The 27,052-nt window shown below is 44.0% G+C and overlaps 2 protein-coding genes across 5 annotated transcripts in view; one reads left to right on the forward strand and one right to left on the reverse strand.

The window, feature by feature from the left end:
* CACNA1C (calcium voltage-gated channel subunit alpha1 C) overlaps window positions 1–27,052 on the reverse strand; it is a 698,738-nt gene that overhangs the window by 651,951 nt on the left and 19,735 nt on the right. The gene's annotated exons all lie outside the window — the stretch shown is intronic.
* DCP1B (decapping mRNA 1B) overlaps window positions 19,819–27,052 on the forward strand; it is a 55,817-nt gene continuing 48,583 nt past the window's right edge. For 2 of the 4 annotated variants that reach the window (XM_036302136.1, XM_036302138.1), the window contains exons 1-2: window positions 19,820–20,046; window positions 24,328–24,368. In XM_036302136.1, coding sequence (XP_036158029.1) covers window positions 19,897–20,046; window positions 24,328–24,368 — 191 coding nt within the window. In that variant the 5' untranslated portion in view covers window positions 19,820–19,896. Of the gene's footprint in view, window positions 20,047–24,327; window positions 24,369–27,052 lie in introns of all 4 variants that reach the window. The other 2 variants (XM_036302137.1, XM_036302140.1) reach the window with 2 other exon arrangements.

Raw genomic sequence — 27,052 nt, forward strand, 5'->3', positions numbered from 1 at the left:
AATCAGATTTACTATATATTGTCAAATTCTCTGTCCATGCTACGTTTGGGTCAAACTGAACTGAGTTTTCTTCCCAATAAAATTAGTTGAATCATGCTTATTAAGATAGAGGGACCAAATTAGTTCTGTAACGTCACTACCATCTGTGCAATGCCCATACTTGCCTACATCTCTGTGTCCACAGCCATGAGCTTCATCTTTCCTCACTGCTTCGCTTTTACCCCACTGCCTCTCAACATTCTAATGTCCCTTCTCCTAGTGGTGGTGTGTGCTGGAGCCAGTTTGTACCAGCTTATGAGAGAAGATTGTTAAATTTTCAGAAATTATGTGAGCCAATTGTTAAATATTAGCTAGTGTTAAAATTAAATTATGTAAACTTTCAATTAAATAAATTACATTAAAAACAAAAGGGAAGAAATACTCAAAATCCACCACTTCCTAACTATTTTACTACATTTGAGCACCTTTGTTCTCGGAGTTATTAGGTCTACAGCCGTGGTTCCCAACCTTTTTTTGGCCATGCCCCACCTAAGCATCTCTAAAATCCTGATGCCTCCCCTGTGACATATAATTCTTATTATTAAAAAAATGAACTCCTATTCAAGTTGAAGAAGCCTAAAAGGCCATTAACTTGGTCTAAACAAGCTTCCAAAAAACATGGCATCCATGAAAGAAAAAAATAAAAGAACGAAAGGACAGTTGAAGTACTGAGGAAGAAATCGCTAAGAAATTGTCAAAAAATAAAATAATAATAATAATATGAAGTGATATGAAAAAATAACAAATAAAGTTTTGAAACATATAATAGATAACTGAAATGCATAAATATATCACAATATATAATATTTATATACTGTATATGAGGCCCCTAGAACCATAAGAAATGCAAAAAAAAAATCACTGTTAATAACTCATTCTCGAATTGCCTTCCTTAAAAATCAAATTGCCCCCCTGTGAGGTATGTGCCCCGTGTTGGGAACCACTGGTGTATAGCATCTATACAGTGGAAATACTGTACACAGTACATCGTGTGTTACTATGGTCTCTTCTCAACCCCACCTTCCCGACATGAAATAGTCATGTTGCTCTTTGCAACCAAGTCATAATAAGAGTATTTACAGCAAGGAAATCAGCAAATGCTACACTACACATCAGCTTTTGGTGTGTTGTTTTAATTGTGTAGACCAGAGGTCTTCAAACTCTAGCCAGGAGCTTATTTTTGTATGACCCTTGAGGTAAAAATGGTTTTTATATTTTAGGATTGTAAAAAATTCAGAGCCTCACTTTGGAAGAGACATTAATATTGTGTTATGTCAGTGTGGAAGGCAGCCCATGGTTTTTCTAATTTGCTGTGCTCTGACTTCCAACCAGGACATGTGCCTCTACCCAGGTTCTGCCTGCCTTCTTCTACCTCCTCACTGAGATGATAAGTTTGGCATTGGGACTCACCTGACAACTAAATTTGATGGAGCACAAGGCAGATGAATCCAATCATCTCCCTACCAGACTCAAATTAGCTCCAAAGACCCAACAATGGTAAAAATATGTTTTGATTAGTAGAAGCATTAAATAAGGCATCACCCTCAAAAAAACCCCAACAAACCCTATCATCAGATCACAACGTTTAGCAGATATTTGGCAATTATTCAGGGAATTGGATCAATATAAGTGGCCAGACCATCCCTTCTCTCCTCTTTCCAAAAAAAAAAAAAAAAAACCCAAAAAACAAAAAACAAAACAAAAAAAACAAACAAACAAACAAACAAACAAAAAAACCTATTTAGAAGCTTAATGATTTACTTTGCCAAAATTATCTGGGTAATTACAAATGTGTCCTTTTGTGTTTTAAGGTGGCAACTCACCTCTGTATCATTCTCAAATCCATAAATGCTTGAGAGTTTTTTAAGGAACTGCCCTTACTTAAAGACCAACCTATTGGAAAAAAAAAAAACCAAGATGGCGGCATAGGTTAACGCTGGAGATCGCTGCCTCAAACAACCACCTCAGAGATATAACTAAAGGACAGAACGGACATCACCCAGAACCACGGGAAGGCTGGCTGAGTGGAAATTCTACAACTAGGAGGAAAGAGAATATCATACCCAGACTCAGAGGAGGAGCAGTGCTGAAGTGAAATACTCAGGTTCGGAGTGTGCGCACGGAGCGGGCTGGCGGCGGAGGGCGAGGTTGTTGTTTTCAATCGGGAGGGAGTTTCAGACTCTGAGCTCCAGATCCAGGCGAGTCTCTGGGGACCGAGACTCAAACGGGAGAAACGGGACTGTCTGGCTTCGGTCGGAACTCGAAGGCAGCTTTCTCTCCGAGGTTTGCAGCCATTGCTGGGGCTCTGAGAGGCAGAGCCCCTGGGGAAGGAACTGAGAGTCGCCATAACTGCTTGTTCCGCCCGCCCTGTAGATCCCAGGGGACGCGCCCCGCCCAAGCCCTGCACAGAACCATTTGCCGGATAGCCTCAGGCAAACGCTAGATTAGCACCGCCCTAGAGATCCAGCACAGAAGCCCTCCCACTACAGACACAGCAGACTCTCATAGCCAGTTAGCCTGGAGGTCAAATCACCCCGGTATTGCCGACATCAATCAAGGCTTAAAGGCAACAAGACTGCGGACAAAGACCACTAGGGGGTGCACCAAGAAAGCATAAAAAATGCGGAGACAAAGAAACAGGACAAAACTGTCAATGGAGGATATTGAGTTCAGAACCACACTTTTAAGGTCTCTTAAGAACTGTCTAGAAGCTGCCGATAAACTTAGTAAGGCCCTCGAAAAGACTGGTGAGACCGCCGATAAATGTAGTGAGATCCTCAAGAAATCTAATGAGACCCTCGATGTTGTGATAAAGAACCAACTAGAAATTAAGCATACACTGACTGAAATAAAGAATATTATACAGACACCCAACAGCAGACCAGAGGAGCGCAAGAATCAAGTCAAAGATTCGAAATGCGAAGAAACAAAAAACACCCAACTGGAAAAGCAAAATGAAAAAAGAATCCGAAAATATGAAGATAGTGTAAGGAGCCTCTGGGACAGCTTCAAGCGCACCAACATCAGAATTATAGGGGTGCCAGAGGATGAGAGAGAGCAAGATATTGAAAACCTATTTAAAGAAATAATGACAGAAAACTTCCCCCACCTGGTGAAAGAAATAGACCTACAGGTCCAGGAAGCGCAGAGAACCCCAAACAAAAGGAATCCAAAGAGGACCACACCAAGACACATCATAATTAAAATGCCAAGAGCAAAAGACAAAGAGAGAATCTTAAAAGCAGCAAGAGAAAGAAACCCAGTTACCTACAAGGGAATACCCATACGACTGTCAGCTGATTTCTCAACAGAAACTTTGCAGGCCAGAAGGGAATGGCAAGAAATATTCAAAGTGATGAATACCAAGAACCTACAACCAAGATTACTTTATCCAGCAAAGCTATCATTCAGAACGGAAGGTCAGATAAAGAGCTTCACAGATAAGGAAAAGCTAAAGGAGTTCATCACCACCAAACCAGTATTATATGAAATGCTGAAAGGTATCCTTTAAGAAGAGGAAGAAGAAAAAAAAAGGTAAAGATACAAATTATGAACAACAAATATGCATCTATCAACAAGTGAATCTAAGAATCAAGTGAATAAATAATCTGGTGATCATAATAGAATCAGGGACATAGAAAGGGAATGGACTGACTATTCTTGGGGGGGAAAGGGGTGTGGGAGATGCGGGAAGAGACTGGACAAAAATCGTGCACCTATGGAAGAGGACAGTGGGTGGGGAGTGAGGGCGGAGGGTGGGGCGGGAGCTGGGAGGAGGGGAGTTATGGGGGGGAAAAAAAGAGGAACAAATGTAATAATCTGAACAATAAAGATTTAATTAAAAAAAAAAAAAAAAGACCAACCTATTAAGTATCAACTGAATTCTTTAAATATTTCCCAGAAAGGCAACAATTAAACCTCAAAACTGAAACTCAGCAGAAGCAAAACACTTTAGTTTCCTTACTCCTTATCTCTGCCTCTGTGTACCCAGGTTTCTGACCACACCCAGCATCAGAGTCCCACCATTCCAGCCTAATTCAGGCCCTTGATATTGTCTCTTCCCCCTAATGCAGTGGTCGGCAAACTCGTTAGTCAGCAGAGCCAAATATCAACACTTTTGAGAGCCAAATTTTTTAAACTTAAACTATACAGGTAGGTACATTGTTATTAACTTAATTAGGGTACTCCTAAGGCTTAGGAAGAGCCACATTCAAGGGGCCAAAGAGCTGCATGTGGCTCGCAAGCCGCAGTTTGCCGACCACGGGTTACCCTGTCTGCAGCCCTACCCATTTCCTACATTGCAGCCAGAATTATCTTTCTGAAACTTAGATTTCACTTCTTTCTTTACAAATCTTCAGTTGGACACCATTGCCCAGAGAATAAATTCCAAATCCAAGCCAGGTCCCAAAAGCCTCCTAAGCAGCTAGCCCCAGTTTCTCTTTCCAGAGTTACATCCTTAATGAGCAGGAACTTCTAAATCACTGTTGATGTATATTAAAATCACCTGGGAGCTTCTAAAAATCCTGATGCCAAGGTCACAGCCACATCAATCCAGTCAGTTCTTTGGGTGAAGCCTGCATCTGGTACCTTAGGCAATATCCTATCTAATAATAGAGAAACATGGTAATTAGCTGTAACTTCGCTACCCTTCCCATTGGCTAATCAGGGCTATATGCAAATTAACTGCCAGCCAAGAGGGCGGCCAGCAGCCAGGCAGCTGAAACGAACATGAGGTTTGCTTGCTCCAGTGATGGAGGAAGCCAACGTTCCCCGCCTGCCGCTGCTGGGCTCTGAGCTCCGGATGCAACTATGTTGCAATTATAGAACCTAAACAAACCCCAGAAACCTTTCAGCCAGCGCAGCCTCAGAGCTTAGAGCAGCCAGTGATGGCAACAGAGTTTCAATTATAGAATCTAAACAAACCCAGGTACCTGTTTTCAGCCTGCAACGGCCTCAGAGCTAAAGCCGGCTCTCAGCTCCAGTGACAGCCATAGAAGGTAAATAAATCCCAGAATTAAAAAAAAAAGAAAGAAAAAAGGAGAGGCTGGGAGCTTCAGTCGCCCACCAGCCTGAAAACAGCCCTCAGCCCCTCACCCAGACTGGCCAGGCACCCCAGTGGGGACCCCCACCCTGAAGGGGATGTGACCAGCTGCAAACAGCCATCAGCCCATCATCCAGGCTGGCCAGGCACCCCAGTGGGGACCCCCACCCTGAAGGGGGTGTGACCAGCTGCAAAGAGCCATCATTCCCTCATCCAGGCTGGCCAGGCACCCAAGCAGGACCCCCATCCTGATCCGGGACACCCTTCAGGGCACGCCAGCCAGCCCCCACCCATGCACCAGGCCTCTATCCTATATAGTAAAAGGGTAATATGCAAACTGACCCTAACAGCAGAAGGACTGGGAATGACTGGTCACTATGACACACACTGACCACCAGGGGGCAGACGCTCAATGCAGAAGCTGCCCTCTGGTGGTCAGGGCGATCTCACATGGGAGGAGCTCTGCTCATCCACAAGCCAGGCTGATGGCTGCCAGTACAGCGGTGGTGGTGGGAGCCTCTCCTGCCTCCTCAGCAGCACTAAGGATGTCTGACTGCAGGTTAGGCCTTGCTCCCCGCTGGCATGTGGACATCCCCCGAGGGCTACCGGGCTGCCAGAGGGATGTCTGATTGCCAATCCCCCGGGGAGCGGGCCTAAGCCAACAGGTGGTCATCCCCTGAGGGGTCCTGCCAGGAGCCAGTCCATCCTTGCTGTTTCAAGGGACCTAGCCTATATGGCATACTGTTATTAATATGTTTGCTCACCTTCTTGGTACTATGTGTTTTAACCAAGGTCACCTCTCCGAGAAAGGTTGTTTCCCCAGGTAGGGATTTTCCCCTGAAGTTAGGGAGGGAATAAAACCCCTTAACTAAGTGCCAGGCGGGTAGTTAATCACTTCAACTACGAACAATCATGCTTAAGCTACATAATCTATACTCCCTGGAATGGAGATAAGAAACGCCCTAACCTTTGGAATAGAGATTGATAGGATTGGAATCAACTGGTATAAATACAGATGTAACAAGACAACAGGACACAGAACCTAGATGCAGAACCTAGACACAGAACCTAGACACAGAACCTAGAGACAGAAGAACTTCGCTGGAGAGAACATGGCAAAAGATCCTGGACAGAAACTGGCCACAGAACCTAGAGACAGAACCTAGCGAGAGAACCTAGCTGAAGAACCTAGAGACAGAACCTGGCTACAGAACCTGGATAGAACATGGCAAGAGAACCTGACTAGAACCTGGTGACTGAACCTGGCAAAAGATCCTGGACAGGACCTGGCTACAGAACTTTGTTGGAGAACCTAGCCAGAACCTGGCTGAAGAATCTGGCTACAGAATCTGGTGACCGAACCTGGCTGGGGAACCTGGAGAACCTGGCTGGAGAACCTAGCAAGAGAACATGGACACAGAACCTGGCTGGAGATCCTAACCAGAACTTTGCTGGAGATCCTGAACAGAACTTGACTGGAGATCCAGACCAGAACTTGGCTGGAGATCCTGGCTAGAGATCCTGGCTAGGCTGCTGATCAACTGAACGCTGTCTCCATGTCATTCCTTCTTCGCCGACTCCGTCCACACCTATGGGGACCCCTGGACCTGCTGGGGTTGGACCCCAGCAGCGTCCCATACTGTGAGAGGGCACAGGCCGGGCTGAGGGACCCCCCGTCCTCCCCCCACAGAGTGCACAAATTTTTGTGCACCGGGCCTCTAGTCTATATATATAAAAGCCTAAGCAACCATTATGACGGACAGACCAGTCGCTATGATGTGCACTGACCACCAGGGGGCAGACACTCAATGCAGGAGCTGCCCCCAGCCCCCAGGTCCCGATCGCCAATGGAGCCTGCCAGCCAACCTCCTGATTCCTCCCCCCAGCAGGCAGGCCCTGATTGCCCATTTGGGGCCAGGCCCCTGGGCTGGGACGGGAAACCGGGGGTGGGTAGTGGAGGACACGGCCCCTTTCCCAGGGGGGCTGAGGGCCAGCTCCCTCCTTGGGGCCAGCAGCCAACCTCCCAGATCCATCCTTTTATCCCTCCCCCAGCTGGCAGTCCCCAATCGGCCTGCCGCCCACTTACCATGGTGTCGGTTGGCCCTTCCCCCTGGCCAGCAGGTTCTAATCGCTCAACTGGGGCTGGGCCCTGGGCTGGGATGTGGAACCGTGGGTGGGTGGCAGCAGATGCAGGCTGTGAGGGAAGGAGAAGGCGGGGGAGCAGGGAGGTGGGGAACCTAATCAGCCCTGATCACCGGCCAGGCCTAGGGACCCAACCTGTGCATGAATGTTGTGCACCAGGCCTCTAGTCAAATATATAATGGTATTTTGGTTACTCAGATTGTGTGGAGGACTAGAAACTGTTCTTAGAACTTTTTTTTCCAAACCTATTATCATAAATACATGCTACAATATTTTGTTTTAGTGTATCTCCTGTATTCAACTTTAAGGTCCTGGAAGGCAGGGTCTGTATTTAATATTTCTGTTATATTGATAACTAGAGGCCTGGAGCACATCCCTCAGCCTGGCCTGTGCCCTCTTGCAATCCAGGACCCCTCAGGGGATGTCAGACTGCCAAGGGATACAGTAGTGCTCAAAGCAGCAGGTGGCTGGGCACCTCGCCACTCCCACTCATCCTGGCCCCTCCACACCTGCTGCCGCCACCACTCGGTAGCACTGCCGCGGAGGCAGGAAAGGCTTGTGCAGCTGCAGCTGTGCTCACCAGCCATGAGCCCGGCATCTGGCGCCTGTCACCTGAGTGGCACTCCCACTATGGAAGCACACTGACCACCAGGGGGCAGCTCCTGAATTGAGCATCTGCCCCCTGGTGGTCAGTGCGCATCATAGTGACCAGTCAAATGGTTGACTGGTCAAACAGTCAACTGGTCGCTTAGGGTTTTATATCTATACTAGAGACCCAGCGCATGAAATCGTCTGCGGTTAGGGTCCCTATGCCAAGCTGCGATCAGGGCCAGTCCTCCAACCCGCGACACTCCATGCCACCACCCTGCAACGCTTCTCTGTCTTGGTAACCCCCGCCCTGTGATGCTCCTCTGCCCCTGCGACCCCAAGCTCACAGCCACCCCTCACCTCTCTGCTACGCTCTGCACTTGCCACCACAGCCCCAGGACACTCCTCCACCTCCGTCACCCCTGCCCCACGATGTTCCTCTGCCTCCACTACCCCACACTCACAGCCACCCCCCCACAAAACTCCACGCCACCACCACCCCCCAACTCTCCTCTGCCTTCGCTGTCAGTGCCCCATGATGCTCCACACTTGCTGCTGCTGCCCTGCAATGCTGGGCTCATGGCTGGCAAGGTCAGCGATGGTGCTGGTATCCAGCCTCAAGGACTCCCACAGCTCAGCCAGAACTTGCTGTAAGGCACATACCCCATAAGCCTACAGGTGCAATCTCTGGGGAACGAATGAAGCACGGACACTCAGAGTAATGGGGACAAGCCTGATATCACCGCCCTGAATGCTGTTGAGGAGGGCTCCTGGAACTCTGCCTCAGGCATCGAGATCAAATCTCATCCCTTACGGATTGCCCCAGAGCTACAGAGGAAGACAGCAATATAATAGTGGCCACAAGGTGGCGACTGAAAATCGGGGTAAAAGTCAGAGAAATGGATCTGAAGGGTGGGGGTGGGGGCGAGAGAGCATCCCCACCCTCCAAGATCCCCAACTTTGTATTGTTCACCTCAAAGCGTCTCTTATCCGGCTCCAACCAGTAGAAAGCATTCAGCATGGCCCAAGGTGTCCATTAGGGACCTCCTAGCTGGCAAGGCGCGACCCTGGCTGCAGAAGGGACATTTGGAAATATTTTCTCAGGAAACTGCAGGGAGGAGGACAGACTCCCCATGCAACTTCCCAGCGGCTCATGGGATGTGGAAACTCCCTGGGCACGCAAGTGCAGGCTCCCAATTTCCTTTCAATGTGCACAAATCTGTGCACCGGACCACTAGTATATAGATATTTAGTAGTACTTGGCACCTAATAGGCATCCAGCAAATGTTTGTCAAGTAAAATAACAAATGAATGAACAAATAAATAAATGAAGTATATCAAACAGGACACTGAACTAGAGTGAAGTTTAAGAGGCCTTAAAAATAAGAAATCATTTTTCTTATTGAAGAAACAATGTCATTCTTTTCTTTCTTTTTTTACAAAGGGAATCACTTTAAAGGACAAAGCACCGCATTTTCCTACTGAACTGATCACTGTAGATCAGGGGTCCTCAAACTACAGCCCACGGGCCACATGCAAATACAAATATTGTATTTGTTCCCGTTTTGTTTTTTTACTTCAAAATAAGATGTGTGCAGTGTGCATAGGAATTTGTTCATAGTTTTTTTAAAAACTATAGTCCAGCCCTCCAATGGTCTGAGGGACAGTGAACTGGCCCCTGTTTAAAGAGTTTGAGGACCCCTGCTGTAGACCTTAAAAGTGATCATGGTAGAAAGAGCATTGCCTAGAAACCAGGAGACCCAAAGTTCAGTCCTTTTTTGCCATTACCAAAAACAATCTCCATAATTGTTTCTATGAAATGCTTGATATGTTTCAGGTGCTTAACTTTATTCTCTTATTTAATACTCAGCAACACTCCTACAATGTAGGTATCATTAGTAATCTAATTTCATAGAAATAAAAATTAAATTAAGGTTTACACAGGATAAATACATTGCCCACTTGCTGAGCCAGATTCAAGCCCAGTAAGCTTGTCCTTGGCACAGAGGCTGCCTGTCCCCCATCCTGGCTGCAGTTTGAATCACTTTGAGGAGATTTACCAGGGCCCATCCTCAGAGTCTGACTAACTCTGGTCATTGGTACTTCTTGAACACTTCCCAGCCCTTGTAATATGCATCCAGGGTCGACGGTTCCCACTTCAGGCTCTTTCTACTCTAAGCTGATGTGTCCTCACAAAAGCCACTTCTCTAGCTTCGGTTTCTTCCATACTAAGGTGGCTGAAACCAATTATCCTGGTGATAATTTGAGCTTGAATCTTGAGGAATGTATCCCTGCCCCATCTCCACCCCCCAACACCATGAAGAGGGTCACGAGTGAGTACACCTACCTGCATTCTCAGTCCCAGGGGAAGGGACAGAGGGCACAGACAAGCCCTCTGACTGGCAACTAGCCCTGTCATAGACGGACATGGTTTCCTCTGCCTGCCTTAGTGACAGGTGTGGAAACACAGAAAACCCAGCCTGTCCTTTTAGGACGGGAACCCCAGTGAGCAGGATAAGAGAGAGCTGAGCTGGCAGAACCTACTGGTGGTTAAGGACATACTAGTCACGTTGGTAAATACCTGGGCCAAGACCTAGTAGTTCCCAAGGAAGAAAGGATTGCCCTTGGGAGGGTCTGTCTTCACCCGCTATGCTCCAAGGTCAATGGGGATCGAAGTGGCTTTAGGACGATGCCGAGGGACAAGTCTCTAGTTCCTCTCTAAGGCCAAAAGTTCAAACCACCCAAGAGAAGTCTTTCGGTCTAAAAATGATCAGGGCCCAGTCTCTAACTCTTAGGGCCATTCCACCCTGGTCTAGGCACAAATGTGGGATATACCGTGCGTTTATTTTTATTATATTTGGCTACTCATTTAAAGAAACTAACACCTCTCTTGTGTCTCTGCCATGTGCTCAATAGCATCCCAAACTTTTCACATAGCACCAACCCCACTGATGAAATCCCTGTCTCTGTGTCCATTTCTCCAGTTAGACTGTCAGCCGCAGGTGGGCATGGCATGCCTGTGTTGTTCACTGCTGTGTCCTCAGCTCCTAGCGCCTGTCTGTTCTTAAGAGCTTCATACATATTCACTGAGTGAACAAATGATTAAATGTAAAGTTTATCTGACAAGTGAACACGGCAACACTTGCTACCTACTTCCTGGAGAAGTGGTGAGACATGAGCTGCTCTGTGTAAGGCAAGACACGCCTGGTCTAGGCTGCACATGGCTTCTTTGAGTTAAATAAAGGTGTTTGCTTTTCCGACAGTTTCCTGTTTTCTTATAAAGCCCATATAATTCTTACACTTAATAATTCTTCATTACAAAGCCAAACTATGGCTTCAGTGTTTGCAGTTGCTTAAAAATGTATTGCTATAAAAGCCACCAGAGGCAGCAGCCCTGTGCCGACCTGAGCGGGGCTGGCTGGAGTCACAGTCATTGCTCCTAGGAGTCTCGTAACAGCAATAAAGGCCAAAACCCTGTTTTTCAGCAGGAAATGTAGAAAACACCTGCCCTTTCACCTTCACGTTACCACACAGAAAGCGAAAGCAACATTATCAGCGGCTTCGAACACAGAGGAAGCAGAGCCTCTCTGGACGCTCAGATGCTGGTGGTTTTAAAGCCTCAGGTCTTATGATTACATAAAACCATTTAAAGTGTTTGTTTCAAAAAGCTCTTTCAGCAATACTCGCAATAGTCACAAAAATCAATGTTATTATCCCCTTGTTACAGATAAGGAAAATTGGTATGGTTTCTACATGACTTCCTCTAACCACAGAAATGGGTGAAAACCTAGGGATATTGTGTGGCAATCCACGGGGCTGGTCCCACTGCCACTCTGCCTGACCTCTGGAGACAGTCGGTGCAGACCCTGAAAGTGTTACATTCCTGTGTAGGTCTGTAATTGCATTTTTAAATATTTTGCTCCCCATTCCAAGGTGCTCAAGGACATAACACAAATCCATTAGGGGCTTGGCAATGGGGACAATGTGAAAAATTAAGGATTACCACCAAATAATAGGGAGTCATAATTTTGTACTTAGCATTGCATGTGAGCGTCTTTATAAACTACAAAGTACTCACTTTTGTTCCGGAAGTAAGTGTAACTCTCCTGTCCAGGACACAGATCGTGCTGTTCTCAAGAGCAGCGGTCAATGACTAAACATTCAGGGAGCCCTATTTTTGTACCAAGCACTTTACATTCTAAGCACTGCACATGCATCACATTGTTTAGTTCTCACAACAACCCCAAGAGGTAGACAGTATCATTGTCCCTATTTTGTAGACAAAGAAACTGAGTTTTACAGAACCCTCCCCCACCCCAAGGTTATACAGTTGGGAGGAGATGGGGCCAAGATTTATACCTGTGTCTCCTTGACTCCAAAGCTCACAGTCTTAATCATCTATATATATAAAAGCCTAAGTGACCCATCGACAGAACAACCAAACAACCGAATGACTGGAATGACCAGAACGACCTGTCGCTAAGACATGCACTGACCACCAGGGGGCAGACCCTCAATGCAGGCGCTAACCCCTTGTGGTCAGTGCACTCCCACAGCGGGAGCGCTGCTCAGCTGACCAACCTGTCCCAGAGGCCCACCAGCCCAACGGCAGCCACTTACTCCCTCAGTAGTCCTTCAGGTTCACTCTCTGAGAAGGGGCCAGGCACTGATGGACCATCACCACCGGCATGACCCTGACAGTGCTGCTGGCCTCCTGGAAGTTGGCCTCAGGCACCGCAGCCTCCTCCCCTCCCTAGATGCTCCGCAAGGAAGAAACAATATAAAAGTGGCCACCAGGTGGCTCCCAACAACCAGCACAAATGTCAGTGGAATGGATCCGGATCCCAGGCCCGCTTGAGCATCACACTGCCCAGCCCCACCCCCACCCTCCTGGGGACCCCACTCATGTACGAATTCATGCACTGGGCCTCTGGCATACTATATTGTCTCCAAAAAAGGAAGACATTATGTAACTCTGGCTAGATTCAATCCCCTGTAGTTTAGGTATATTAAAGGAATCCCATGTCCCAGAAAAATCAGTTATCTAAAGTTACTCAGAAACATTTCTGGTCATTAAGGTATCTCCTAAGCCATAGGCCAAAAATATTAGGGACTTAAATGATACTAGAGTAGAAATACAGGTCAAATCCATTTACAGAGGATCTCAAGAGAGTGTCCAAGCTCTTAGTGAGTCCTGGAACTTTATTATATTAAATGCTAGAGGCCCAGTGCATGAAATTCCTGCATAGGTAGGGTCCCTAGGCCTGGCTGGCAATCAGAGCCAATTGGGGCCTTCTAACTGCTGGCCTTCCTTTGTTCCGTGCCGCCCCTGGGTGGTCAGTACACATCATAGCGAGCGATTGAACTCCCAGTCTCCTGGTCGAACTCCCAGGGGGACAATTTGCATATTAGGCTTTTAGATAGATAGATAGATAGATAGATAGATAGATAGATAGATAGATAGATAGATTGCCTTCACCAACTGCTAGAGGACCCACTGATTCTCCTTCACATTCTCCAAATTCTGGTACTTGCCAATACATCACAGTTTAACTTTTGATTTTATATTTATCTTTTATTGTTCACCACATTTTCATGCCTGCTAAACTTTGTCTCCTCAACAAGATTTTTAATTCCCAAGACTACAAAGTAAGCTTCAGACTTTGTCCCCTTTCCAATCTATTGTGTGCTTACCATGTGCACAAGCTGGGTGCCTACTGAGCATGTAGAAGGTCCCCAATATAAATTATTTATTGACTTGTTTAAATAATATAGACTGGGGGTCAGCAAACTTTTCCTGTAAAGAACAAGATAGTAAACATTTTAGGTTTTGCAGGTCATCTGGTTTCTGTTGCAGCTACTCAACTCTGCTGTTGTAGGGTGAAAGCAACCGTAGACCATACATAGTAAGTGTGACTGTGCCCTAATAAACTTCATTTACAAATCAGAAGAGCCCCGATTTGGCCTGTGGTCTGTCGTTTGCCAGTACACTAGAGCCTCCTTATGACAGACCTGGGGACTAGGTTGGGAAATGTCAAATCTTAGCATTATGACAGCAGATTCTGTATCTTCCTTCAGGACTCTTGCCCATGGAGTCCTACCTCCTGACCAAGCCAAGCCACCCCTTGGACTGAAGTTTAGTTCAGCACAGTATTTTACAGTTCATTTTCCTCTGGCGCTTCACACATCAGTTTAAATTCTTTTCACTAATTTACAATGAGAGAGAGAGAGAGAGAGAGAGAGAGAGAGAGAGAGAGAGAGAGAGAGAGAGAGATTTATTTTTTCCATTTATTTTTGCATTAATGGGTTGAATCTTGTTTGTGCCCTGACTGTGGATTGAACCTGCAACCTTGGCATATGAGGACGACGCTCTAACCAACTGAGCTACTGGGTCAGGGCTTCATAAATCAGATTAAAAGGATAAAAATAAATTACAAAGTAAAGAGTTGTCATGGTAAGTTGTAACAATAATAAGCAATTAGAAAATTATTCAAAGTATTCCACCCAGGAGTCTCTGACACTTTTTCAGACTGCTTTTCTATAGATTGCCACTTAAAATATCCTAGATGATTTGAAATATGCATTTCACCTGAATTAAAAATCTGCAGAGAGCTGATCATCCCTAGCAGGAGGCCACCTAAAGGGTGGCACAAATAGACATTTGTCCTCCCAAAGTGAGTGCTCTGCTCTGACAATGAGAGAACTCAACAAATGAAAGAAAAGGACAAAAAATCCTTTCTCTTAATCAAACTATTCAACCCTCAGTTTTGATATAATATTAAAATGTCCTTAAGGGACTGCTACCTTGACCTCATTTTAATGCACATTAAACAGATTGTTCATTATTCTTTCTGGGCTGATCTACGTGTTTGTCAAGAGAGCTGCATTTGACCTGAATAGAGATGGTTCAACAGATTGCCACAAAATTTGAAATTGGGAAGCACCCTTCTAATTCAGCCCCTTTATTCTACAGAGAAGTGAAGTGACTTGCGTAGAACAGTGGACTCTCTGCTCAAATCAATAATCATAAAGCCATCCCTATATGACCTTAGTGCTCCTACCGTGAACCAGTCAGCTCCGCACACCTCTCACTGATGTAAGGGGCAACAGATTCCCTGTTCTAAGGGGCAATCTACTAACAATTCCAAATCTCTGCTTGGCCCCAGGACAAAAACTCTTTTATATGAAATCAGCCATATTAAATAACAACTTCCTCATCTACGTGGCACAGAGCTGCCTTGTTTTCAGAGATATGGCGGACCCCAACTGCACAACTTCCACTGTCCCTTCCACAGTGCACTCATAAACTAGGAAGATTGTCTCCTGCTGTCTCAACTCACCTTTCCCCATCTTGCTCTCCCTCTTTAGTAACCAGGTGCTGATATTAGTTACCACAGCCAAGTATTTGCATTTTAAGTTTAATGTGACATTAAAGGCACTTCCTCGTGTCTTAGCATGTTTGGGGCATTGGGAAGCAACTAAAAAGACGTTATTATTATAGAGATCCTCGAGGCCCACCCGACCCCTGCCAATGACAGTCAAATGAATAGATGTTATGGGGCTGGCCGAAAAAGGTAAAGAGAGAGAAAAGAGAATGTGCACGGGTGACATCCCTACTCCAAAGAGCTCTGATCACCCAGGCCCTCTCCTGGTCAGATTAACAGGGCTTAGCCCAGGCAGCTGCTGGACCTAGATTGAAAAGTTCTGACCCTTTTCATAGTGTCTAGTGAAAGGCTCACTCAATAGGCCTCTTCCTCCCCCACATCTGCCCCTTCTCGCTTTGCTCCAAGTCTCTCTGATGATTATTACAAATCTTAACCCCTTTGCAATCTTAAGAAACACAGAGCTCTATATCCTATATTATTCCTCCCTCTGATTGTGAAGTTTCTGATGACTATGTGTTAGCTCACACCTTCTATCTTATAAAAACATTGATAATGAACTGCTTTGGGAATGAATGTGTTCCTTGTCACTTATACAGAACTTTGTTGAGATGATTTGAACTTTGGCTAAGTAATTGCACATGAAGGGTCCCTTCTGGACTTCCCGTTAGAAATGATATTCTTTAAAAAAGAATAGCTTTTTTCATTTGCAGAACATTTAACAGATTGCAAATTATTTTTTAGGTACATTTTCTCACTTGATCTCATTTACCCTGTGAAATTAGTAGGGCAGATATTATGATCCCCATGTTGCAGGTGAGGTCATCGTTGAAAGTCACATAGGTAAAAAGAGGTTAACTTGTTTCGCTTCCCAGGGGGTGACCTTTCCACTGTGCTCTGCTGCTTAAAAAAGAAATGAACCCTGCATTGAAAACAACTGATAACACACAGATTCAAGCTGTTTTCCTCCACTGAGAGGAAGAGGGCATTAATTCTTCACTTTTGTCTGTCTTTAGTGTAAAATTCCTAGCAAAAAGGGCAATTCATACAGGCAGCACAGGTCACTTTAGAATCACAAACTCTTAGGGGGCTTACAGGAAGCTCCTCTCCCCCCTGCATTCCAACACACTCTACTCCAGGACAAATGCAAAACACAGTAATGAAAAGAGTACTAATAGAGTAGACTGTGTATTTATGTTTTTAGATTATTATGCCATAAAGTCAGTTTATATTTTTGTACAAATATTCATATGTGGCTATAAACATCCTTGTTCTTACAATTACCTTGATTGATTAGATGGTGATTTTTTTTTATATTTTATTGATTTTTTTACAGAGCGGAAGGGAGAGGGATAGAGAGTTAGAAACACCGATGAGAGAGAAACATCGATCAGCTGCCTCCTGCACACCTCCCACTGGGGATGTGCCCGCAACCAAGGTACATGCCCTTGACCGGAATCGAACCTGGGATCTTTCAGTCCACAGGCTGATGCTCTATCCACTGAGCCAAACCGGTTAGGGCTAGATGGTGAATTTTATCTTAGTCGTTGCAGTGGTATAAAAATCCCAGACCCGGACATACATTTTTTTTATCATACTACAAACTTGTTTTAAATTTTGGTATACAACTTTATAATACCAAGTGTTAGCAGCAATTTTTATCTCATAATGACAATTATAAAATAATCATAAAACCCAAAGTTACCAATATTTATTCAAAGTATCATGAGAAGGCTTCTGGGAACACAGTGGAATTATGCCAGCATGGTGGAAGTCAATGGAAGCTGAAGTTATAAGGATTAAGAGAGGATTTGCCTATTTTAAATGGTCTTTTACTGATAAGGGCCTACAATGTAGTATATTTGAATAAGTGATGATGACCTGATTTTACAAACACGGATTATTCAAGTAGAAAGTAGACAGAAGTCTGTCTTCATCCTAGAAATTTAGAGCTTTAAGAATTTGGGGGAAGGTTGAAACGGCCCCGGTGAGGTCAGGATGGCCACGGTGAGGTCAAAATGGCCCAGTGAGGTGGGGACAGCCCCGGTGAGGTTGAAACGGATAATAAAGACCAATATAAACTGATGAACAAAAATAGATGCAGAGGCAGAGCAGCATTGAACAGACTGTCAAACTATAGTGGGAAGCCTGGGGAGGGTTGGGGGGGGGCGTGGTTTAAGAGATCAACCGAAGGACTTATATGCATGCATATAAGAATAAACAATGGTCACAAGACACTGGGAGGTAGGGGAGGCCGGGGAAATGTCAAGGGGCGGGGGGGAGGAGACATATGTAATACTCTTTGTAATACTTTAAGAAATAAAACTTATTTAAAGAAAAAGAATTTGGGGAGAAATGGTTAAAAAGAGAACAAAGCTATGCATTTTTTCTATGTGTGATTTTTAATCTTCAAGGCTTTTTCTTTACAATATGAAAAGGTGTGTGTGTGTTTTTAAATATATCTTTATTGATTTCAGAGAGGAAGAGAGAGGGAAAGAGATAGAAACATCAATGATGAGAGTCATTGGTTGCCTCCTGCACATCCCCTACTGAGGATCAAGCTCACTACCCAGGCATGTGCCCTTGACCAGAATTGAACCTGGGACCCTTCAGTCCACAGGCTGACGCTCTACTCACTGAGCCAAACCAGCTAGGGCTACAATATCGAAAGTTTTTTTAAAAAACTTCCCATTCTTTCCTATCTTTCTTAGAATGTGAACTCAAAAGATCAAGACTTGCTATTGTCTGTTCTTGTATTGTTGTTGTTGTTAATCCTCACCCGAGGACACTTTTTAAATTTACTTTTCAGAGAGAGGAAGAGAGAGAGAAAATTAATGTGGGAGAGACACATCAAATGGTTGGTTCCTGCAAGAGCCCTGACTGGGCAGGGGATTGAACCTGCAACCCAGGGATGTGCCCTTAATGGGTAGTGAATTCTTGATCCTTCCTAGCATACGAGAGGACACTCTAACCATCCAACCACACCAGCCAGGGTGCTAGTGTATGTTCTTTTATCCCAACTTGAATTTCTATAAATCATGAGGTTTTTTTAAATGCCGTATTTAATGAGTAAAAAATTCAACTAATTCATGGTTTCATTCAATAGGATAAGCATTTACTAAATCTTCATTCAGCACAAGGCATTGGACCAGCTGCTAGGGAGACAGTGAGGGAGTACTGATGCTCCCTGAAATGATTAGAAGGTAGACCTTGCCCAAAGGCCCCAAGCCTCAGAGATTCACCCCTTTACAAAAGAAATGTTAACGGCTTATTTAAAATTTTAAACAAAATGTACATTCTGTGATGCATATACCAGAGTGACAAATGTTCACCTTTCTCCCACGGTTTCAAGAGCAAATTCCTCATCACAGGCTTTCCAATGCCCACTGACTTCATCAGAAAGACTCTTAAGTACTGAGAAGCTGTCAAGCTCATTCATGGCCGTGGATATATGTTCTCTAAACTTGTAATTCTCACTTGAAGGCTCAAAAACTACCATTGACAACAATAATTGCCCCCTTGTTTTCCTGGAAGTAGCAAGTACATGGTTATTTTTGAAAAAATGTCTCTCAAATACCTGTCTGAATAACCATAGTTTGTCCATTGTTCTTTCAAGTCAAAAGCATGTTCAATGAAAATAAAAGTAAAAACACTAGTTCAGCCTGCAATTCAAGCATGGAAGGGTTTTCCTGGAGATAAATGTGGCACTTTGGTATTCAGCACACATGCTTTATGCATACTTCCTATTTTTTCCACACAGAATTTAAAAAATGTACCAAAGGGTTGAACTTGAATAAATTTAATAATGTTTACCATATATATTATTAACTATATTCCCTGTGCTGTACATTACATCCCCATGACTTACGTTTTTATTGTTGACACTCTTACAGATGTCCCCCATTTCTCCCCTCTTTGCCCCTCTCCACCCAGCCCCCACCCCACCCCAGGCCTTCACCACACTGTTGTCTGTGAATTCATGCATATAAATTCTTTAGCTAATCTCTTCCAGTCTCCCCCACCCCCTCCCCTCTGAGATAATTTTTACTGCTTTATCAAGACCTCTTTCAAGTGACACTGGCTTTCACAGTTTGGTGCCTCTGCCTTGATTCACGATGAGACAGACACCTGCACTTTCACCCACCATTTTTGCACCGTTGGTGCAAATGTCAATACAGAGGAAGAGTCAAATAAGTCTGAGCAATGTCATCAAAACAATTTTGACTTGGCAGACCCCTTGAAAGGGTCTCGGGAACCTCCAGGGGGCTCTGGGCCACACTAAAAACTGGGTGTTTGAGCAGACAGAAATCACAGTTCTTTCTCTTCGTTTATTTAATGCTTGAGGCTTATTTATTGTTGTAGGTTTGATCACTGAGCGCCAAACGAAAGACAAGCCAAGGCGCTGAACCCATCCAAGAGATACATTCCATCGTGAGCAGCTCAAAGGCTCACTTAAGGAAGAAAACAGTTCTTGGCGGGGAGGGGGGAGATGTCAGAACGCTGGCCCAGGCTTGCAGTTGCCAGTGGCAACGATCGTCGGCGGAGGGAGCGCGGCCATCGATTAGTCGCGTCTCGCGGCTGGAGGGAGCCCTCCCGGAACCGGGCGCCGAGCGGGTGGCGGGAGCTCGCCGGTTCCGCACTCCATTGGAGTGGCTGCCGCGGGCTCGGGCTCGGGCTCGGGCAGCGGACGGGCAGGGAGGGAAGATGGCGGCGGTAGCGGCGCGCGGCCCCGTGGGCAAGGGGCGCGACATCAGCCTGGCGGCCCTGCAGCGCCACGACCCCTACATCAACCGCATCGTAGACGTGGCCAGCCAGGTGGCTCTGTACACCTTCGGCCATCGGGCCAACGAGTGGGTGCGTGCGCGCGCGACGGGCAGTGCAGGCTGGCGGGGCGGGGACGGGCGGGGACGGGCGGGCTCGATCCCTCTACCGGGAGGGGACGCGACGCCCCGGAGGATGGAGGCGGACGCTGGTGGCTCGCGGGCTGCAGGCTGAAGTTGGGGGGTTTGTGCCCAGGGGCCCCGGGGCTTGGGGGAGAGGGAGGCCGATCTGTGAAACCATCTGAAACTGGCCAAGACTTACATGCAAATCCCTGCCACCCGCGCGCCGGGAGACCCGACGGACGGGGACGCCACCCCGAGGACCGAGGGGAGAGAGGACCGGGTGCCCCGAGGCCGGAGACGGTGCCGCGGCGGAGGCGGCGCGGGAGCGGTGACGGGAAAGGCGGCTGCAGAGGCGGCGGGAGGAGGCGAGTGCGGGGAGAGCTGCGGTGCGGGCACTTCAGCCTCCGCGGGACCCAGAGGACCGAACCTGAGAGCGGGAGACATCTGAAATTGCGGACTCAGGGACTGGACTCCGCCAAGGAAAGAGCAGACATCGGGAATGGAAGACTACGTGGGCCTGGGTCCCGCATAGGAGGAGGTCGACTGTCGGAAAGATTGTTACTCCACAGCCCATCAAGACCAGCGATGCGTTAATATTTGAGTCCGCTGGGGAGCCGGAATACTCCTGTCAAGCAGGAACCCCGATAAAGAGCAATAGAATGAAATTCAGTTTTTCTCACAATTAGAATTGGGTAGAGCATAAGACATCCGAGCCCTCCAGCAGGTTACCAGTGGATTTCGAATGTAGAGAGATGGATTTTTTTTTCCCTCTTTTCCTCGTGGTGATTTTTGTCCAAATAATATCCATTTGTCAATTATATCACTATCCATTCATTACTTTCAAATAAGTTACAAAACAGTATGAAGCACTGAGCCTGGATGAATGGATTTCAGATTTGTAAAAAATGTATTCTCCAAGAAGGTATCAAACAAAAATTTAAGCAATAAAACATCCATATTGAACAAATTCATATGTTTTCAAACACATTCACCTGAAAATCACTAACAAAAATGAAAAGGTAAAAAGTTAAGTCTTAAAATGAGAGAGAAGAGCAGTTTTGCCCTGAATTCTTAACTAAGGAATGTTATTGAAATGGGCTTAGGGCTGCTTTCCAAGTAGCCAAGGCAATAATAATAATAATAATAACAATAAAAAAATAAATAAAGCATGGGAGCTCTTTACTATTCATTGTTTTGTAATAGGAAATATATCACTTGGTCAGAAAATTCTGCCACCTGGGTCTTTATATAAAGGACATTGAGCAACGTAGTGGACAGTTTCATCAATGGCAACTTAAAAAATGCCAGAGGCATAATGTCATAATTCTGTCAACTTACAAAACATATTCTACACCTGGCTCTTACACTGCTCTACAGAAAAATGCCAGAGGCATAATGTCATAATTCTATCAAGGTAATTCTACAGTACAGATAAGGATCAGGCATGCATAGTTCAGTAGACTGACTTGACACCAGGATTAGAGTCTGGAAAATCCTGAAACATAGAGGAGATCATTCCTCTTGAGTAACAATTGTTTCCTAGAGGCTTTTGAGACAGACACCTGTTAAAAAGAGTTACAGAGGTTTACTAGATACCCAGTGAGACCCTTATACTAAAGCCTCCTGAAAAGGCAGAAGAGTCACAATGTATTTACAAGATTGTTTTCCTGCTTCCTGGACTTGTTACCTTCAGACAGGCCATAATTCATTCAGTAAAAGGTCATTCTTTCAAAGTACTAATCTTCAAGGCTGTGTTAGCCAGAAAAAAAAAAAGACCCAGTTTAGCTGCAGAGCAGTTGCCAGGAGTAAACAAATTGTCACCATTGTCTCCATATGCCATCACTCAGGCCCTTTGGATGGGAGCCTTTTGAATACAAACCTAATAAACATGTAAAGAACATTCTTGAAAATGGAGGAGAAAGCATATGCAAGAAGAATGTGGTGTGTAAAGGAAGGGAGTTCTTATTACACTGAAAATAGATGAAGAATGAACTGGCATTCAGAGCAGGAAGAAGTAGGAAGGAAGAGGGAACAGAAGTGAGCTGCTTTAAGGAAAAATTAAGAAAGATATATAATGACTGAAATAGAAATTTTAGAACTGGACTTACTTCCTACCATTAGGAAAGACTACTCCCCCCAAATACCTGTGTGTGGAAGAATATAACCCTGGTATTTCAGCCCTGAGAGAAGTAGTTCTTAAGGAGTTGATTTGACAGTGTCTGGGGAAAATTTTTGGTTGTCTTACTGAGAGTGAGGTGTGTGTCATCAAGAGGGTAGAGGCCAGTGATGCTGTTCAATAGCCTACACAAGTGCTGAGCTTGAGAAACTGCCTTAGTGACTAGTGTCCTATTTTTTCTAGCTTGTAAGGTTTTCTGAGTTCTGTGTTATCACAATTTCTGGATATGAGGCCCAAGCATTTGATATTTGTTGATATTTTAGGCGACTTTGATGCTACATACATGACTGAGAAAGACAGGTTTAGAGGGTAGAGACCTACTTTTTCATTTTAACAAAATAATCAGTAAGACACAGATTGCTTTGAGTTGTTTCAAAGGAGTCAAATAGTGTGCTGATTCCCAATAATTTGTAAACTAACACTTATATTCCACTGTATTATTTCAAATTTTGAACTGCTTAAGTTTTAGCACTTGTTGAATTATTTTTATAATAAATAATAATATGAAATCATTAAATTGTTACTAAGTAACTTACTCTTGATAGCTATTTGCTCTTAAAAATCATTTTGATATCATTTGGACCATAGTGGATTTTGTTTTCATGACTCCTAATACAGTTCTGTGGACAGAGATTGCTATTGAATTAAGGCAGCGGTTCTCACATAGCATCATCAGAATCACCTGAAAGGCTTAATAAAAGAGACTGCTGGGCACCAGCCCGAGTTTCTGATTCTATAGGTCTAGGGAGGGACCCAAGTATTTGCATTTCTAACAAATTCTCAGGTGATGCTGCTGCTGGTGATGTGGGGACCCACTGAACTAAATTTTGAGACCCGCTGAACTACAGTGACCAAGAAGATTGCTAAAATTTCTTGAGCTTGTGAAAGGACCATGCTTCCAATTTTTTTGTGTGTGCCTTTCAGAAATTATCATTTTAACATTATACCTTTATTCTTAAAGAGTGTGGTTTACACCAAAATTACAGAATACTTACACTTTAAATGATTTTGGTAATGGATATTAATAATAAAATACTGAGGTTAAATAGAATGCCGAAATTGAGCCATGTAAATAGCAAATGTACATTTAAAATTTTTAATTATAATAGTCCAATTATTAGTTAAACAAATGGGTACTTAAATATTTTTATCAGGGGATGAGATCCTGCCTTTGTTGAAATGGAAAAGAGCCTTTCTGAATGAACTAAAATGATATCATTTTAACTTTATCACTTCTCCCAGTTTTTCTTAGGCAGACTTCTTGAGTCCTAGTTTGGTAATGTTTCTAACATAATTTCAAAAATCAAAACTTGACTCTGGCCTGGCCAGCGAGGCTCACTGTCAACCTATGAACCGGGAAGTCACAGTTCGATTCTGGTCAGGACACATGCCTGGGTTGCAGGCTTGATCCTCAGTGAGGGACATGTAGGAGGCAGCCAATCAGTGATTCTCATCATTGATGTTTCTATCTCTCTCCCTCTCCCTTCCTCTCTGAAATCAATAAAAAACATATTTTAAAAACAAACTCTATTCCACACCCAGTAGGGCATTGAAAACCATGGCATTGTTGCTGTCTTCTATGTAGTTGTCAAAGTAGAATTATTGGCAGTTCATCTGCCCTCCTAGTAGAGCAAGAGAAAATGAACCCAGAAAACAAAGAGAAGGGTAATGAGATGCATTCATCAGTGATTTCTGCAGCTTGCCATATAACCTGTTCAGAGGGCAGAGGAAAGGCAACACACTTCTTATAACTCTTCTTTCTAATGAGATCCATGGAGCACTTTTATTGCTTCAGCTATCCCTGCATTTGGTAAAGGAAGATAATAATGGTTTATTTTGCAAAAGAAAAATTACTGCTTCCTGCTGCTTCCTCAGCAGAGCTACAGTCAGGCAGAGATCCTGCTTTTCTCCTTTCCTGAAGAAAAGCCTCTTAAATTAGATGTTGCTTAGATTTGGTCCTACTTGAAACTGGGCAGAATTCCTGTTCTGTAAGAAGTTTATGTTCTTTAACCTCTGTGAATGTTTACTGTTAATGAAGAGAATCTACATATTTTGCTGTTTGTTTTTATGTTCTAGGAGAAGACTGATGTGGAAGGAACCTTATTTGTTTACACAAGGTAAGAGTACTTTTAGAAAGGAAATGACAGCCATTCTTTAATCGTAGTTTTATTTCAAAGACAAGTAAAAGAACTGAACCATAGTTTGAAGTTTTTAGTTGACACAAGGGAATACTGAATAATGTCACCTGGGATAGTTTGACATTATTTCAGAATAAAATTTTAGAATATAGCCTGATTGCTGTTTCTCAGTCTTTGAGTCTGTCCCTTTTCATCAGTCTATGTTGTAGCAATCAGGCTATCAATCCCCAGAAGGAAAGTAGGGGAGGGCGGGGGTAAGGGGAAGAGATCAACCGAAGGACTTGTATACATGTATATAAGCCATACCAATGGACATGGACAACAGGGGGATGGGAGCATGAGTGTGTGTGGGGGGGGGGAGGTTGGGGGTTAATGGGGGGGATGAGGACACATTTGTAATACCTTAACTAATAAAAAAAAAAAAATTTAGAATATAATTTAAATTTTTAGTATAGATGAACTTAAATCTTTATGTTTTCTAAAAGTAGTATTAAATGTTTATTCTTTAGTTCAAACAAATGGTACAAAGTTCTCGAATATAATGCATTAGCAAACAGAAGTACACTATTAAGAATATTAGATTATTTAATCAATATTTAGAACGGGTCCAGATATTTATCTTTTAAATTTTTATTTTTAATTACAGTTTACATTCATTGTTATTTGGTATTAGTTTCAGATGTTCAGCATAGTGGTTAGATAATCATATACTTTGCAAAGTGTTCCCCCCAATAGGTCTAGTACCCAACAGGCACCATACATTGTTGTTACAGTATTATTGACTATATTCCCTATGCTGTTCTTCATACCCCTATGACTATTTTGTAACTACCAATTTGTACTTACTAATCCCTTCACCTTTTTCACCCAGTCCCCCAACCTCCCTCCCTTCTGGCAACCATCTGTCAGTTTTCTGTATCTATGAGTCTGTTCCTATTTTGTTTGTTCATTTATATTGTTCTTTAGATTCCACATATAAGTGAAATTATATGGTATTTGTCTAAATATTCCACACCCAATAGGGTTTTATTGATGTCTCCCCTACCACCCTTGACTATTTAGAGAAGCATGATCCAAAACTAAAGATGTCTGAGTCCTCCATTATTTAGTTAATAGAATATGTTTCAGGATAGATTTAATACACTCTTTATTTTGATTGTGAATAAATTTAATAAGTTCATGTTATTAATAATTTATATCAAATATTGACAGTGGAAGGGAGGGGAGTAAAGAGAGAGAAACATCGATGTGAGAGAGACACATCCTTGCCTCCCGCACTCGCCCAACTGGGGTAGGGATCAAACCTGCAGCCAAGGTATGAACCTTTGACCAGGAATTGAGCCTGCGACCCTTTGGTGCTCAGGCTGACACTCTAACCACTGAGAACACCAGTCAGGACTGTATTTTGTCTCAATAGCTGAACCTTTAATTCATATAAAGTGTCATAAAGTCCATCACCGTCAATGAGGGTGCAAAGGTAAATACAAAGGCCTACTACTAATTCTTTCAGGGCTAACAGTTTCATTGGGGACACAGAAAATATACACATACAAGTATATATTTTTTACACATGTACTCACATTTAAAGATAAACAATAATGTAGCTAGATTACCCTAAGTGCCAGTTGATAGGTTATAAGCAATGAACGGGCTGCTCAGGTTGTAGAAGGCTTTATAGAATGATTAGTCCTGAGTCAGCCTCACGAATAAAGATAGAACTTAGCTTGTTTAGAGGAGAGAGGGAAGGGCAGTCTCAACAGCAAGAATGGCATAACCTATAGTGATAAAGGGGCAGTAAGGAAAATTACTCTGGTGCAGAGTTTACATTGGCTTATATTAGTTAGAAGTTAACAGTAAGGGTAAAGCAATTTTGCTGGCTTGGAATTTCAGACTAAGGATTTTGAAATTTATTTTCTTAGCAGTATGGAGCCATTGAAGGTTTATGAACAGAGGAGTAATAGAATTACAACCAAATGTGCGAGGAAAGTCAGTGTGTCAGCATTATGCGGATGCATTGGTTCTAGAATAAACTGGAGCAGGACATTGAGAAGATACTTGCGGTGGAGATCAGATGATGAGAGTGTGGACCAGAGGGATCAAGTTGAAATGGAAAGGACTTATTGAAATAATGCATGTATAGAGGGAATGGTGACATTTAAAAAATAACATTAGGATTTTGGAATGGAAGACTGAGAGAATGACAATTATTGGTAGAATGGAAAAATAGATCAAGAATCTGGTTTGAGGAAAAAATTTAATTTTCTTTTGAAATAATGATTTTGAAGTGATAGCAGGGCATTCAGATAGAGATGTCTAGCCACTCAAGTGGGATCAGGGCTGGAATACAGAGTTTGGAGTCATCTGCATTAATTTGGTCACTAAAACTATGAGAGAAAATAGGTTCTTTGAGGGAGAAAGTGGAAACTGAGGAAAACTAATGGTTGGTTTTAGAGCCAGCAGGATACAGAGAAGAGTCAGCCATAAAGGTAAAAGCAGAGTTAGAACAATACGAAGAGGCCAGTTGTGGGCATAGCCAGGAACAGTGTGAGTCTGTGTGTAGGGGGAAGCTGAAGTGGGAGTGGGAAGAAAGGCCTGGATGGCCAAGGCCATCAGAACAGGTAAGGAGGAGGTTAGTTTATTCAGTTTCAGAAAAATGGTGGGAG

Source organism: Myotis myotis, unplaced genomic scaffold (assembly GCF_014108235.1).
Source record: "Myotis myotis isolate mMyoMyo1 unplaced genomic scaffold, mMyoMyo1.p scaffold_m19_p_3, whole genome shotgun sequence".
Classification (NCBI taxonomy): domain Eukaryota; kingdom Metazoa; phylum Chordata; class Mammalia; order Chiroptera; family Vespertilionidae; genus Myotis; species Myotis myotis.